This window comes from Calonectris borealis, chromosome 1 (assembly GCF_964195595.1).
Source record: "Calonectris borealis chromosome 1, bCalBor7.hap1.2, whole genome shotgun sequence".
Lineage (NCBI taxonomy): Eukaryota > Metazoa > Chordata > Aves > Procellariiformes > Procellariidae > Calonectris > Calonectris borealis.
Window position 1 is genome coordinate 154,363,626 of NC_134312.1, and position 13,281 is coordinate 154,376,906.

General features: G+C 48.6%; 1 protein-coding gene across 2 annotated transcripts in view; it reads right to left on the reverse strand.

Annotated features, from left to right (window-relative positions):
* ARHGEF7 (Rho guanine nucleotide exchange factor 7) overlaps nt 1-13,075 on the reverse strand; it is a 126,773-nt gene extending 113,698 nt beyond the window's left edge. The window contains exon 1 of one of the 2 annotated variants that reach the window (XM_075137121.1): nt 12,752-13,075. In XM_075137121.1, coding sequence (XP_074993222.1) covers nt 12,752-12,916 — 165 coding nt within the window. In that variant the 5' untranslated portion in view covers nt 12,917-13,075. The remainder of the gene's footprint in view (nt 1-12,751) is intronic. The other variant, XM_075137113.1, reaches the window with a different exon arrangement.
* Between the last annotated feature and the right edge of the window lie 206 nt (nt 13,076-13,281).

Genomic DNA, 13,281 nt, shown 5'->3' on the forward strand with positions numbered 1-13,281 from the left:
TTTTTTTTCTTAAACTATTTGCATAATAACTGGGTTTTATCTCCCTTTATAGGTCATACTTCCTCCTCTCTTTTTTTGCACCCATCATTTTCTTGGTTGCTTCTACTTCATTCATCAAGGCCTCTTTTCACTCTGAGAAACCTTAAAATTACTTCTACTCTCCAAACAAGAATAACCAAACAAGAAATCACAGTAAATCTAGATTTCTCTTACAAGAAACAAATGTCTTGTCTCATAACATAATACACATTAACACTCTTTATTCCCAAAGTACCCAACACATTAAGCACAGAACTCAGTAATTGTAAGAAACCTGGATATATGTACTACTATCTCATAAGAGACTGCACAGAATTCATAAAAGACTGCACAATTACTGGAAATGGGGGGGGGGGGGAAGGGATAAGGAGGGACACCTGATTAGAGGAAGGCAAAAACTTCCAATTAAAGATTAAAGAAACAAAAAGCAAAGAAAACTCAAACCCTGCAAATTGTCTTCTGTCAGGTCTGGAAGTTTAAAACACATGCCAAATATACGTCTGTGAGACCTCAGCCCTACCAGCACTCTAATGCATGTTTCCAGTTAAAAATCATCTTCCCTCAAAAGAAGAAAATAAGTTACAGTAAATCTTTAGAAATGCCATTTCTCCTCTCACAAAACAAGGGAAAAGACCTCAGAGGCAATGTGAGAAGCAGGCTACGTTTTCTCAGCTCTCTGGCTACAGTGGCATTTTTATCCAACGGGAGACAGAAGCATATGGGTAAAGAATTTAAAAATATCTTAGCATTTGTATCCTGCTAGAAATTTAAAGTGTTAATGATCCCATAAAAAGAAGCAAACCCGTTAAGTTATTTACCTGAGAAATCTTAATGTGATTCTGGCAACCTTCTCCTACAGATGGCTGAGAAACACAGTGAGGGACCTGAGTAACAAGCTCACCCCCCTGACAGAACCTCAAAGTGCAATTATGTGGGCCAAGCCCGTGTTAAAATCACACTTACGGTATATGACATCCTTTACATACAGTTACAGGAAGCTCAGGAGCATGACCTCTCTCTCATGGATCACATTTATAGCCTCACAGACTATTCAAAATGTCACAGAACATAATGCAAGCAGACCACAGGCAGGTAAGTCCTAGTCTGCCTGAAAGAAGGCAAATACATTCAGAGAGAAAGGATAAAGAAAATAAAATTAAAGTAGGGTTATACTCAAAATTATTTAGCTTAATAAAAAGTAGATTGCATGTACATAAAGCCAATGAAATAAAGTGGTTACATATTTTCTTCTCCAGTATTTGCTTCATCCTCTTGCTTTCGTAGACCAACACCGTTAGTTCATTAATAGGGACTGTCTTCTTCCTGTAAGTCTATAGGACTCCTAGTACAAAGAGGCCTCAGTGTCCAACTGGAACCTCTATGTGCTCTAGTAATACAAATAAAAAAGGTTAATAGTAATTAGAAAAGACAAGGATTCCAGAGGGACCTGACAGATTCTTAATTAGGGACTGGGGCTCCACGGTGGAATCCAAAGAGACAAATGGAAGGTAATACAGAGCAGCAACAGTTTAAACCACTTCTTCAGGGTGGTTCAGGGACAGGTTCTGATTAAGATTTAATCCTTGGGGAGCCGTTCTCGAAATCACGGCTAGTTCAATGAGGACACTTATGTGATGCACTGCAGTTACCAAGGAGCAGAGTGCATTTTCCACCATCCAGAAAAGATGGAGAACAATGTGCGATAGAAATAGATGGCACCTAGCTAAATGTTACATCCCGTTTGATCAGTTTAAATTTCTGATTTCAATCAACAACAACAAATGCATAAAAAAGGGCAACGCGGAGACAGGCAGCATCAAGAAAAGGTATGACAGGGGTGGTCTTAGAACAAATGAAAAAGGCTACTATTAGTTCATTAGGACAGGGAAAGTATATGAAGAAAATAAGCAAGGAATGTGTAAAATAATGAGTTTAAAAGAAAAAAAAAAACCCACCAGTCTGCTGATTGCAATGAGTAAACACAAGAAATTAATAAAAAGTAGGAGACATCTTCAGCTATATATATGGAAAACCAGCTGTTACTTGCATTTATCTGCTGAACAAGTTGACAAAATGGGTCAAGGGAAAAGAGGTTTATGAGGTCTTTAAATATAAACTGGAATCTACCAGGAGGGCAAGAGGAAGAGACTGAATGACAGCAGGGTTACTACATATAAATTAAAAAAAATCAATCATTTATCTAGCACGACATATAAGATGTACAACATGGTTTACTATGTGAGAAGACGATCTCAGTTACTAGAAAGCAGAAACTAATAGAGAACATAACAGGTACCTGCAAACTAGTAGGCATGTCCAGCAGGCACTTAAAAATGTCCTTGTTCAGGAGTACGGCTGCCCGAGTCTGAAGTTCAAAGACACGGCCCTCAAGTAGGGATACTAGGGGAAAATCCCATGAACAGGCAACCCTGCATCGCAGAAGAATGCAATCCCAAAGGGAGGTGTTGTAGGGACAGGGTGGACGAGGGTACTGTCCTCTGTCACAACATGCCGGACCATTTTTCCCACACCCTGTTCATCCTGCCTGCAGCCTTTCACACCGCACCCACCTCGCAGCAGGAAACAGGTTTCTCTCCAGGTTTCAGAACACCTTGTACACACAGAGCATTACCACAATCTAATCAGTAAACATACTATAAATGAACAATGCAGCAAAGCTAATGAAGGGGTCCTATTGATCACATTTGGTCCCACAGCAGATGTGTTTTGCGTCCAGTCCCTTTGAGTGGCTAAGGCACAACATCGAGGGCAACTGATCTTCTGCTGGAGCACGGTGGCACAGAGGCAAACACCTCCTGCACAAGCGCTGCAGACTGGGGTTTGTCACCAGGGTTTGTGTTCAGGGATAAAAATGAGATTAAAAAAAAAATCATGAGGAGGAAGCCAGGCCATTCTCACACTAACCTGGGCTGTGAAGCTGCAGGTGATTCACCGTCCAGCAACTCCTGCAGGTTCTTTCCCTCCCCACCCCTCCCAGCTGTGTTACCTCCTGCCTGCTCCTGCACCCGCGTCCAGCAGGGCCCATCCCTTGGGGCGTTCGGGTTTCCTGCTCCGTCCTCCATCCCAGAGCACCCGCCCTCACCAATTGCACCCAGCAGGGTGAGGAGCACTCTGCAGTTGAGCCCAACCACTTCATGGATTGCACATCTTGCTGGTGGCATTAGATGAAATTAGCAGGATGCTATAATTAAACTAAAAACACAGATCTGGATTCTCAGCAAGGCGCAGTTTTGTTTTAAAATTAGGTGTCTTGATGGAGCACCAGATCTTACGACGATACTGTTTCTGCAGTACTGTAGCTCTTTAGTACTGACTTTTCACAACCTATAAAACCTGCTGCCCACAAACTTTTCAATAAAAAGCCATGCAGCAGTTACTGTGTGCCAGACACCTGTATTTTGGCATGAGAAAACCCGTGCTCTGAAAATGCAGCAGCAGGCAGTCAGCATAGATAGTGAGAGCTAGATCCAGTAAAAGACTGAAGCTCCTGCAAGCCATGCATTAAGATTTTAAATTTCCAGCGTTCACACAAGAATTCACCTAGGCTCTGCACGCAGCACAAAGGGGAAGGCAGGTGCCTTAAAATACACCCTAAAATTCTTGTATGCTGAGAAGGATACCCGGCCTTGAAGTTAACCAAGAGCTAAGATACAGCAGAAGGCAAAAGCAAGAGTGCACCTATGTTCTTGACACCATCCAGGACTTTACCACAGTGAGCCTTCATCTGCTTAGCATCCCAAACTCCAGTCATCTCCTGGACTTACAAGAGTCCTTTGAGTGTCCTTTGGAAGAACCCAACAGTGCATCCTCTCAGAGAAGTGACAAGTGCTCACTTTTTATGAAATAATTTAGCATGGAGGTTCCCAAACCTCTTGACCTTGGACACCACAATTAGTGACAGCTGCAGCAGCAGCTCTTAAATCCCACTGCCTCGCTCCACAGCCATCAGCACAGCTGACCCCACATCTGACACTCCCGTGCTGCACATCCTACATCACCACACCAGTCCCTCTACTCCATCCTTCCATCTGTCCCACCTCAGACCATACAACACCACCTTCCAAACCAGCAACTCCCAATCCCACATTTAGCCCTACTATTCTACTACACAACCTTATTCCACCACCTTTCCTTTACTGTCCAATGGGCCATACTGACTCATCCGCCACAGCTCCATGCTCCCTCAGCTTCCACCCTGCTACGGCACCTGGAACCAGGAACACTTTGGTTGACTGAAGACTCCTCCAGCTCTTCACGTTCTTCCCCTGCACGTGTTCAGAAATGCTCGTCTGCTTGACCAGCCTTCATTAACAGTGACCTACGTTCAAACACACTGATGTTCTGCTTTAGCTGCTTCAGTCCCTTATTGGAAATAGCCCTCAAAAACTAAGTTCAGCTAAGTTTGCAAAGGAAATTTACAGTTTGGTTAAAATGCCAGTCCGGTCTGTGGCAGCCTTGATAAACTGGTTCTCTGAGTCTTACACAACAACTAGAGCCATTTTTTTTCTTTAATCTGCCCTGCGAAAATGATACTGTAAAACTGATACAACTGTTTGAGCTCATCTTTTCAGATTTGCACCTGTATTAAACAATGTTCAGGAAAACAGTACGTTCTTTGCAGTGGAAGTACTGTACTTTTGTCACTTCCCTTGGACCCTGATCAAATTCCCATCAAAGTCTATAAACTGACTCCCAGGAGGTGGGTATTCGACCAAGCCCTAAGATACAAACACAGCAAGTTAAGAGTGCTGGGACATTCCAGATGGTATTTTCATTTTCTCAAGTTTCCATTATATTTTTATATTTCACACAAAAAACTACATTAAGACAGCATTAAGAAACTGAGAATGCCAAGCACGTAAAACGTAGCAAATACAAGACTGACGGCTGCCTTTGCAACTGCAATTACGATCCCCTTGCAGGCCCACCTTGTGAACTGGGCCAGGCAGGAGTCCTACTGGAACATATGCACGGGAGCGTGCCTGAGGAATTTTATATACGCACCTAAGAGGGTCTAGCTGCAGCTGCAGGAGTCATCTTCTTTCCAGTGTTTCCTAAATGCTGAGAACTAATACTAATATTCGTAGTTCCCGTGGCTTTGCTTATTTTTCTTGCTATTTTAAAGAAAAAGAGAAAATCAGCTAGCGTGCAACTGCCACCAAGCCCAGGCAGTACCATCAGCCTCACGCTGCGGAGCTCCAGGGGTGCCAGCATCAGGTGCCCGCTGGAAGAGGTGTATTTCCCTGGACTCAGCGAGTGGGAAAAGCCCGATGAAGTGCTGCTCCAGCGTTCGGGCAGTGCTTGAGGAGAACCTACCTAAGGAGGTTCCCCTGCGAAGGGTGGCTGGTGAGTAGGGATTTTGCGCCCCTTCTCACGCAAACCCTGCAGCGTTTCCCGGGCAGCGTCGCTGTTTTGATGCAGCGCAAGCTGGGGCTTCAGGAGTCCAATCACTCAGGGTTTGTTTACACTGGGAGAGCTCTGCTGCTAGATATGCTGGCATCGCTCCTCGGTGTGGATGTAACATACGCCAGAGAGGGAATTCCTCTGCCAGTCTAACGGCACCGCTTCCCCCAATGACATTAACAAAGCCAACAAAAGCACTTCTCTGTCAGCACAGCTGCACCGGCGGAGGGGGTGTATGATTTTTACTGCTTTTCCCCCCCTCCCTCTCTGTGAAAATATTCCATAGGACTACCAAAGCCCTACAGTGGAGACCCTCTCCTGGGCAAGCTGCCAACATTGTCCGACGGCGCTCGCTGCAGAGCGGGAAAATGGAGACCTGAACGAAACGCTCTCAGACCCGAGCAGCGTTTCGCGGGCCGAGGGGGAACCCTGCCCACCGGGTGCCAAAGGTCCACGGTGAGGAGCGGGGCGATGGGCGCTACTCCCAGATGAGGCCAGCCACCCCTCCTCGACTCTGCCGTGCCGGTGGCGGGTGACAGCGGCAACCGCGTCGTACCGAGAGGCGTGGAGAGAAGGTGGCTTTGCTCCACGCGGCGACGTCGGGGAGAGCGCGGGAGCGTCACACTGGCTGAGGATCAGGGAGAGACGCGCAGCCAGCCAAGGTGCAAGACTGACGCCGCTTCCGTGCTGCCAGCTCACAGTGTTTTTGCAAGCCCTGTCATGCTTGAAATGTTTTAAGGTTCCAGCTCTTCACATCACAGCCACTGGGTAACGACTAATTAAAATTGCTATTTAAGAAAGATCTATATTGAATTCCTCTCAGTGGTTCAAAGACAGATTTTAAATACATATATGTGTGCATATATGTATTTTTTATATATATATATATATAAAATTTGTCAACTTCAATTTTAAAGCCAGACTTCCAGTTTTTCTAAGGCTTGAATTACAATCTTAAACGTTTTCGGCTGAACAACATGGTGCCCTCGGCCACTAGCATGCAGTAGCAACCAGAGGGAGCATGGTGGTGGCATCCCCACAGGTCTTCCTTTTCCCCGCACACACACAGTGTTTGGAGGATGGTCTGGGTAGCAGTAGGGCACCTGAGGGCTAAGGAACTGCCTTTTCTGTTGTCCATTTTATGCACAGGCATGGAAAGAACGTATCTAGAAACTGTAGAAAGGACACTAACGAAAGTAAGACCAGCAAAACTAAATTATCTTTCTGTATTTTCTCACAAAAACAATTTAAACACCAATAGTTTCATTAATTGCCCCCTCTTCTGAAATGCCCTTATTTCATTCAGTCTAGACCCTTACACATTGACAGGGTCTGATTTTCAAGGAAAAAGACAGCAAACGCAGATATAAGTCCTCTGCTTCCTCAGCACACACATACAGACCGTGTTTCTCTGGATAACATCCCAGTCACCAGAATTACAAAGCCAGTGCATAGATGGGAAAAGCAAGGGCATTCTCCTTCAGTGCATCCGTGCACCCCTGCTCTCACAAGACAATAGGAGTAACATGGTAAATGACAACCAATGATAACTCCGTAACAGGACCGAACGATCCCATAAGCAGCTCACAGTAACACTTACAAGAAGAGCATCTATTCAGGAAAACGGCACTGTAATGATTTCGCTCGGGATAACTTTCCCCTGGCATTCGGCTTACCCTCTCAGTGCTTCCACCCTGGAGCAACAGCAGCCGCACGCACGCCGGCGCTCCCCGAGCACACAGCCACGGCAGGCACAGCTGCCCGGCGTGGATTATTCTTGCCAGATAATCTCCTTGGGAGGCTCTACGCAAGGACTACTGCCGGGGGGAGAGAGCATATGCACATTAAAATGCAGATTTTGCTTCCTGCCTCCCAGGTCTAGTCCTACGATGACCTTCTGTTGATGCTGTTGTAATACCAGCGTCTGCAATACCTTCCTGATGGATTTCAGTGAGCAAAGGCAGGACAGTCCTTCGGTTCAGCCAGGCAGATCCCAATAGCTTCAGCTCAGGGGCTGAGCTATCCTGCCAGAAGTATTTCCCAAATTCAGATTGCTCGGGGGCAACAGCGCCTGGCAACTGCTACCTTAGGGGTAACCTCTGCACCACTGGTGGGATGCTCACCACGGTTCCTGAGCTTTGCCTGGGCTCCGCAGGCAGCTCACGGCCAGCGCTGCACCCTCTGCAAAGGTTATCAGGCTATAGAAACCACCGCCTGTTATCACCTCTGGCTCCCAAAGAGCTTCCCTTCCTCCTTCCTTTGCAACGCCCGAAATACCACATCCAGGTCACACCTTGTCACAACAGGGCAGAAATACTTGGCCCCGATACGCCCCTGTGAAATCAGAGAGGAGGGAACGTAAATCTCCCTTTGCCAGAGCCGCAGGTGCTCACACCCGTCGCGAGGACAAGGCAGGCGAGACGGCTGCCGCACGTGGCAGCCTGGACCCTCCTTCTGGGGACCCTGACTCTTCTGCAGTGCTTGCACTCGTACACAGCGATTCATTTGCCTTGTGAGTCGCAGAGAGTTCATTTCTTCCTAAATTACAATTCAGAAAACCTTGTTTAACCAACCACCTCCACCATTAAAAAGAGAATGATACCAATATACGAGGTATTTATAAAAAGATCCTACTCTTTGCTCCCATCAGTCCTGATACTATCCCCATCAATAACCAAATCAATGTCGACACCGGTGCCCAATCCCCCACAGGGAAAAGGAAGTTTTCTTCCAGCCGCGCACCGAGCCTCAGCCAGCAAGAGCGAGCCGTATTTGTTTTCCCGGGGCCAGCCTCATGCCGCTCCTCTCGCGCCTCGGCGACGCGGGAGCAGCGAGAGGAAGCGGCTGTGTTTTGGATCAGCCTCCCACGCGCAGCAGAGCAGCTTCTGGGCTGTTTAATCCTACGCTCGGTGCAACGGCTGGGGACGGTCTCTTCGAGGGAGGGGGGCCAAGGTGTGCGAGACCCAGCCGCGCGCCCGGCACGCTTCCCCCCCCCCCGGCTTCCAAGCGCCGAACCAGCTGCTCTCACCCCCTCCGGGAGCCCCTGACGGGAGGGGAGGGGGACCACGAGGTGCCAAATGGCTGCGGCATCGCATCCCCCGATGCGTCTTCCCTATTTTCCCCGAATGGAACAAAGCTGTCCTCAAAATGATGCTTTCTGTCAAACAGCTGACCAAAAATGAAAGTACAAACAAAACTTAATGGAGCGCGAAGCCTCATATGACAAGGAAAATTCCCGCTCCAGTTCCAATCTCTGTTTACAACGTCAAAAGTGGGTCAAACTGGTCTGCGATGGAGGAATCTGTTCAGGAAATGATCTCTGCGAGGAAAAGCATCTAAGCGGCAGACGACTGCACTGCAACGCTTCCACGGGGATCCTCTCCCCTGCCATCAAAGCAACTCAATTTTACAGCGCAGGGTTGAAATCCTGTAACCTGAAACCACGGCTTTTCACTCAAACGACTTGAATACAGCAATCCCCTAGCCTTCAGAGGAGATCAACTGACCAGCGTGTTTCAGTACAGGTCTCTCCGCTTTAAAAAACTAACACATGGCTGGGTTTGGTCAGGGTCGGGGGAAGCTGTTGTGGTTTTTGTTGGGGTTTTTTGTTTTGTTTTCTAAACAACTGCTCTCCCTTTTGTTCCTTTCCCATGTTGCGCATAAGGTTATTGAGCAGCACCATCCCATCATGCTGCCTAACCCAATTATTTTGTTTTACCCTGTCATGTTCTCTCTCAAAATGCAAAGGCATCATAATAACATTAAATGGGAGCCCAAAAATGAGATTAACAGTCTGTAAAAACATTACTTTTCAACATATTTTCATTCAGAGTTCTTGGAACCTGGTGAATTTAATATCTGTCCTTTGCTGTTGTTCAAGATAGAAGATGACTGTAATGTAAACAAATTTAGCCAAAACTTCCTGACAAGAAGCTCTGTATGTTATTCTGTGCAAGGACGGTATACAAATACACAGCAATCTAAAGAACCAGCCTGGAAATCCACTAATTTGTTTTATCGACTTAAGAAAAATCTGTTCTTTGACCTTCAAGTGCTTGATTCCTTTTATGGTCACACAACCTTTATGTATTAAAAATCTTCTACTAATTACTCTCACGGTACCCAGAGGCTTTAAAAAGCACAAAATGCCAAAAAATGTATTATTACATTCCTGCACATATTGAATCCTCTTTCTAAACAGTTTTTGAAAGAAAGAAATGCATTTATAGCCTTTTCTAGAAAACATCTTAAAAAAAACCTGATAAACATTCCTTCTTATTTATAATTTGTATTTTTTTTTATGTTCTCTTTGGTTTTAGTTACTACTTTGTATTTACAGAAAAATGAGCTCTGTGAGTCTTCAAAGTGTCTGCTGATGTCAGATATTTATAGAAAGTTATGATCTCAAATGATTTTAAGAACTGAAACAGTCTACATCTGTGGGACAAGCCTTATATCTTTTAGACTTCAAAATTGTCCAGTTTGAGCTGGAGGCTTTCAGGACAAATAAGGAATAAAAGGGCTCATATTTAAAATGCACTCAGTATAAAAACGTACAATGTAAATGAACAGTAGTAGCAAAAAAGACATTGAAAAAAGTAACAGAATACAGCAAAGGATGTAAATTTTGCATGTTTTTATTAGCAAAAAAAAAAGAAAAAAGGAAAAAGAAGGTATTATGGAAATAGCTCAGACTCATAATGGTAGATGAGAGCATGAAAGAAGTATGTGGTATATACTCTGAGTCTACAGAAAAAGAATATTCACAAAGTTGGACGGGAAAATGAGTTCACGAGTCTCTCAAACACATTTATGAATTAGACAGTGCAATGTGAAAGGCCCACAAAAATAAGTACGCTTCCCCTCACAAAAGCCCCTAAAAGAAAAAAAAAAATTTAAAAAAGGGTTATTTCTCCCCAGATTTTACCTAAGCCAAAGCCGGAGGAGACCCACTAGGTCGGCAGGGACCTCCAGCAGCCGCCCGTCCCAGCGCCCTTCTCGATGCGAGGCGAGTTCGAGGAGGTGGGAAGCTGCGAAGCGAAGCGCCAGCTTTCCTCCCGCCCTGGCTGCCGTCCCAGCCCGCACACCACCCGCTGCAAACCCCGCGCCTCCGCCCCACGAGGTCCACGATAAGCCCCCCTGACAGCTCCTTGCAGGCCAGGCTGGTGGTGGGGTAGGCTGCGGGGAGCTGTGCTCCGCTGCAAACCCTCCTCTGGGTGTGGATGTCGTGAAGGGACCCTCTTGCCCAAACATCACAGGTATTCGCTCCTCTGATGTGAAAAGAAAAGAGAGCCTCTCATTCACACTAACCGAGCCACCCCTAGTTATACCATACACAGAAAAGCACATTAAGTCGGGAAACGCCGTTCTAACACTTATTTGTGTCATGCTTTTTTATTTATTTCATTGTTCAGTAGAGCCTGTTTCCTAAATTGAGTTCAGGACCCCATTTTACTAGGCTTGACATCCGCACAAGGGCAAAGACCTTTTCTGCCCCGAAGCTCAGGACTCAAAGCCCAATATTTTGGACAGGTGCTCAGAGAGGGTACGTGGAGTGGTGCGGTGCGACGGGCTGCCAAGACCCTCCTCAGGTTTGGTGCCAGCAGGCAAGAGAGCCTGGGGGCAAGGAGGCATGGGCAGCGCCTGCCCGAGCAGGTGGGGGATCCCCATGCTGCGGGGGTCCCTGCCCTCTGCCCCACGTCACACACATCACCCCGGACAGCGGAGCAGGACATTTACCTCCTCCAGAGATGCAGTTTACAGCCCAGCATACTGGACCCCAGTTTGCACCTCACGTACCACGGTAAAGCCGCAGTGCCTCAGGAGCGGACACACGTGCTCTTCAGCTCTATTGCCTAAACAGCCACTTCTGGGAAAATGGTGGTGGGGAAAGCAGCTGGAGGCAGCAGTGGCTTCAGCTGTCCCAGCTAGCTCCACCGGTCACCATGGCGGACCCCGAGTTACCCAGGCTCACACTGACGCCGACATGCTGCCCCCGCTCTCACCACTTCGATCGCCCATCAACAGCACCACAGGATCCTGCAGGGTTTCCATATCCCCATGCTGCCTCCTAATTTGCTTGTGAATTTAGGGGGGCAGGAATGACCTACTATATCCAGGAGAGTGGGACTCCAGGCCAGGGCCAGGACCTCCACACTACAGTACAACACAAAACAGTAACGACCCCAGTTGGTGGCAAACTGAAGAACTGAAGGGAGATAGCCCAGTCCAGTGCCCTACTGAGCTCAAAGCACTGTTTTTTAACTTTGTGGGTCAGCGGACCACTTGAGAAAGAGCCACAAAAGGTAACAAAAGCCCATTGTCAGCAGGCTCCAATGCGTAGAGTGGTCTGCCAACTGCAAAAGGTGAAAAATATGGTGTTATTTTCAAGCAAGGAGTTTCCCCGTCAGCATAGCAGATGACCTTCATCAATCTTCTCTTCATCACCTTGTATTGGCTCATAAGGAAAGTTTTGCCAACACGCGGGTCGCTACATGTGGTACGTTGCTGAGCGCCAGGTGAGAGAACGGCATTGTCCCAAAACTTGAGGCACAGCATCAAAAATCAAAACCTTCCCCTCTGGCTGAGTTACGACGGGAATTACGTACGCACACATAACATAAAAGTTACCTGACAGAGTACGTTTTCTTCAAATGCAACGCAGAATAGAGCTGTAATGCGTTTTCTCAACCCGAAAAGGATGAGATTTTTTCCACAGGCTACCAAGCGATAAAAGACCCAAATAACGCTAAAACAGCCTTCAAGAAAACTAAGCATCAAACATTAAGATGTCCTTCAGAGGCTGGAAGGGATGAGCTGAATCACCTCCCAAGTGAGGTGAGGCACCGACTATTCCAGCAGTTGCGTAGACAAGTTTGCAGCCGGCTCGTGGCGTGCCAGAAAAGGTCCATACCCCCCCCCCAAAAAAAAAAATGCTTCTCCCGTGCACATCCAGGACTTCGATTTGGAGACCGGAGCATTTTTTTATGTAAAACACTTGCAAAATCGTGGCCCCGAAGGGGAAAGCCCCCTTCAGCCAGGCTGCCCGCTGCCGCTCCCTGCTCTCGCCCCGGCCCCCCCGGCCGCACGCCCGATTGGAGCTGACCACCCTCCCCCCGCCCCACCGCGCCCTTCACCCCCCCGGGCCCGGGGGGACCCCCCTCTCTCCCGCGCGGGCGGAGCGGCGCGGGGGGCCCGGCGGCGGGCGAGGCCGGGTCCGGGGGCGGCGGGCCCGGCTGCACAAAGGGCGGCGGGGGGCGGAGGGGCAGGGGGGGAAGCGGGCACTTACTTTGTCTATGGTGCCCGGGAGCAGGCGGTCGAGCAGGCGGCAGAGCACCACCCCGTCCTTCAGGGAGGACTGGAGGAAGCCCTCCGGGTCGGAGATGGTCTTTTTGGGCGACTCCAGCACGCCCAGGGCGATCAGCCACGTAACGGTCTGCTCCGCCGAATTCATGGCGGCAACGGCGGCGGCGGGGCGGGGGTCGCGGCACCCCGCGCCTCGCGTGGGTTTTTGTGTCTCCCCAGGCGGGGGCTTCAGGCGGAGGCCGGCGCCGCCCCCATGTGAATGCAGATGACGACGCCCCGGCCCCGCCGCCGCCGCCACCGCCGCCGCCGCTACAGACACATGCAGCTGCAGTGCCGCCTCCTCCCCGCCCCCCCGCCGCCGCCGCCGCCGCCGCCGCCGCCGCCCCATGACATCACTGGCAGCGGCGGCAGGCGGCCCCGCCGCGCGGGGGCAGCGCGCCCGCGGAGAGCCGCGCACCGCTCCGCACCCCCCCGCACCGCCCCGCACCGCCCCGGCCCGCACCCGCACCCGCA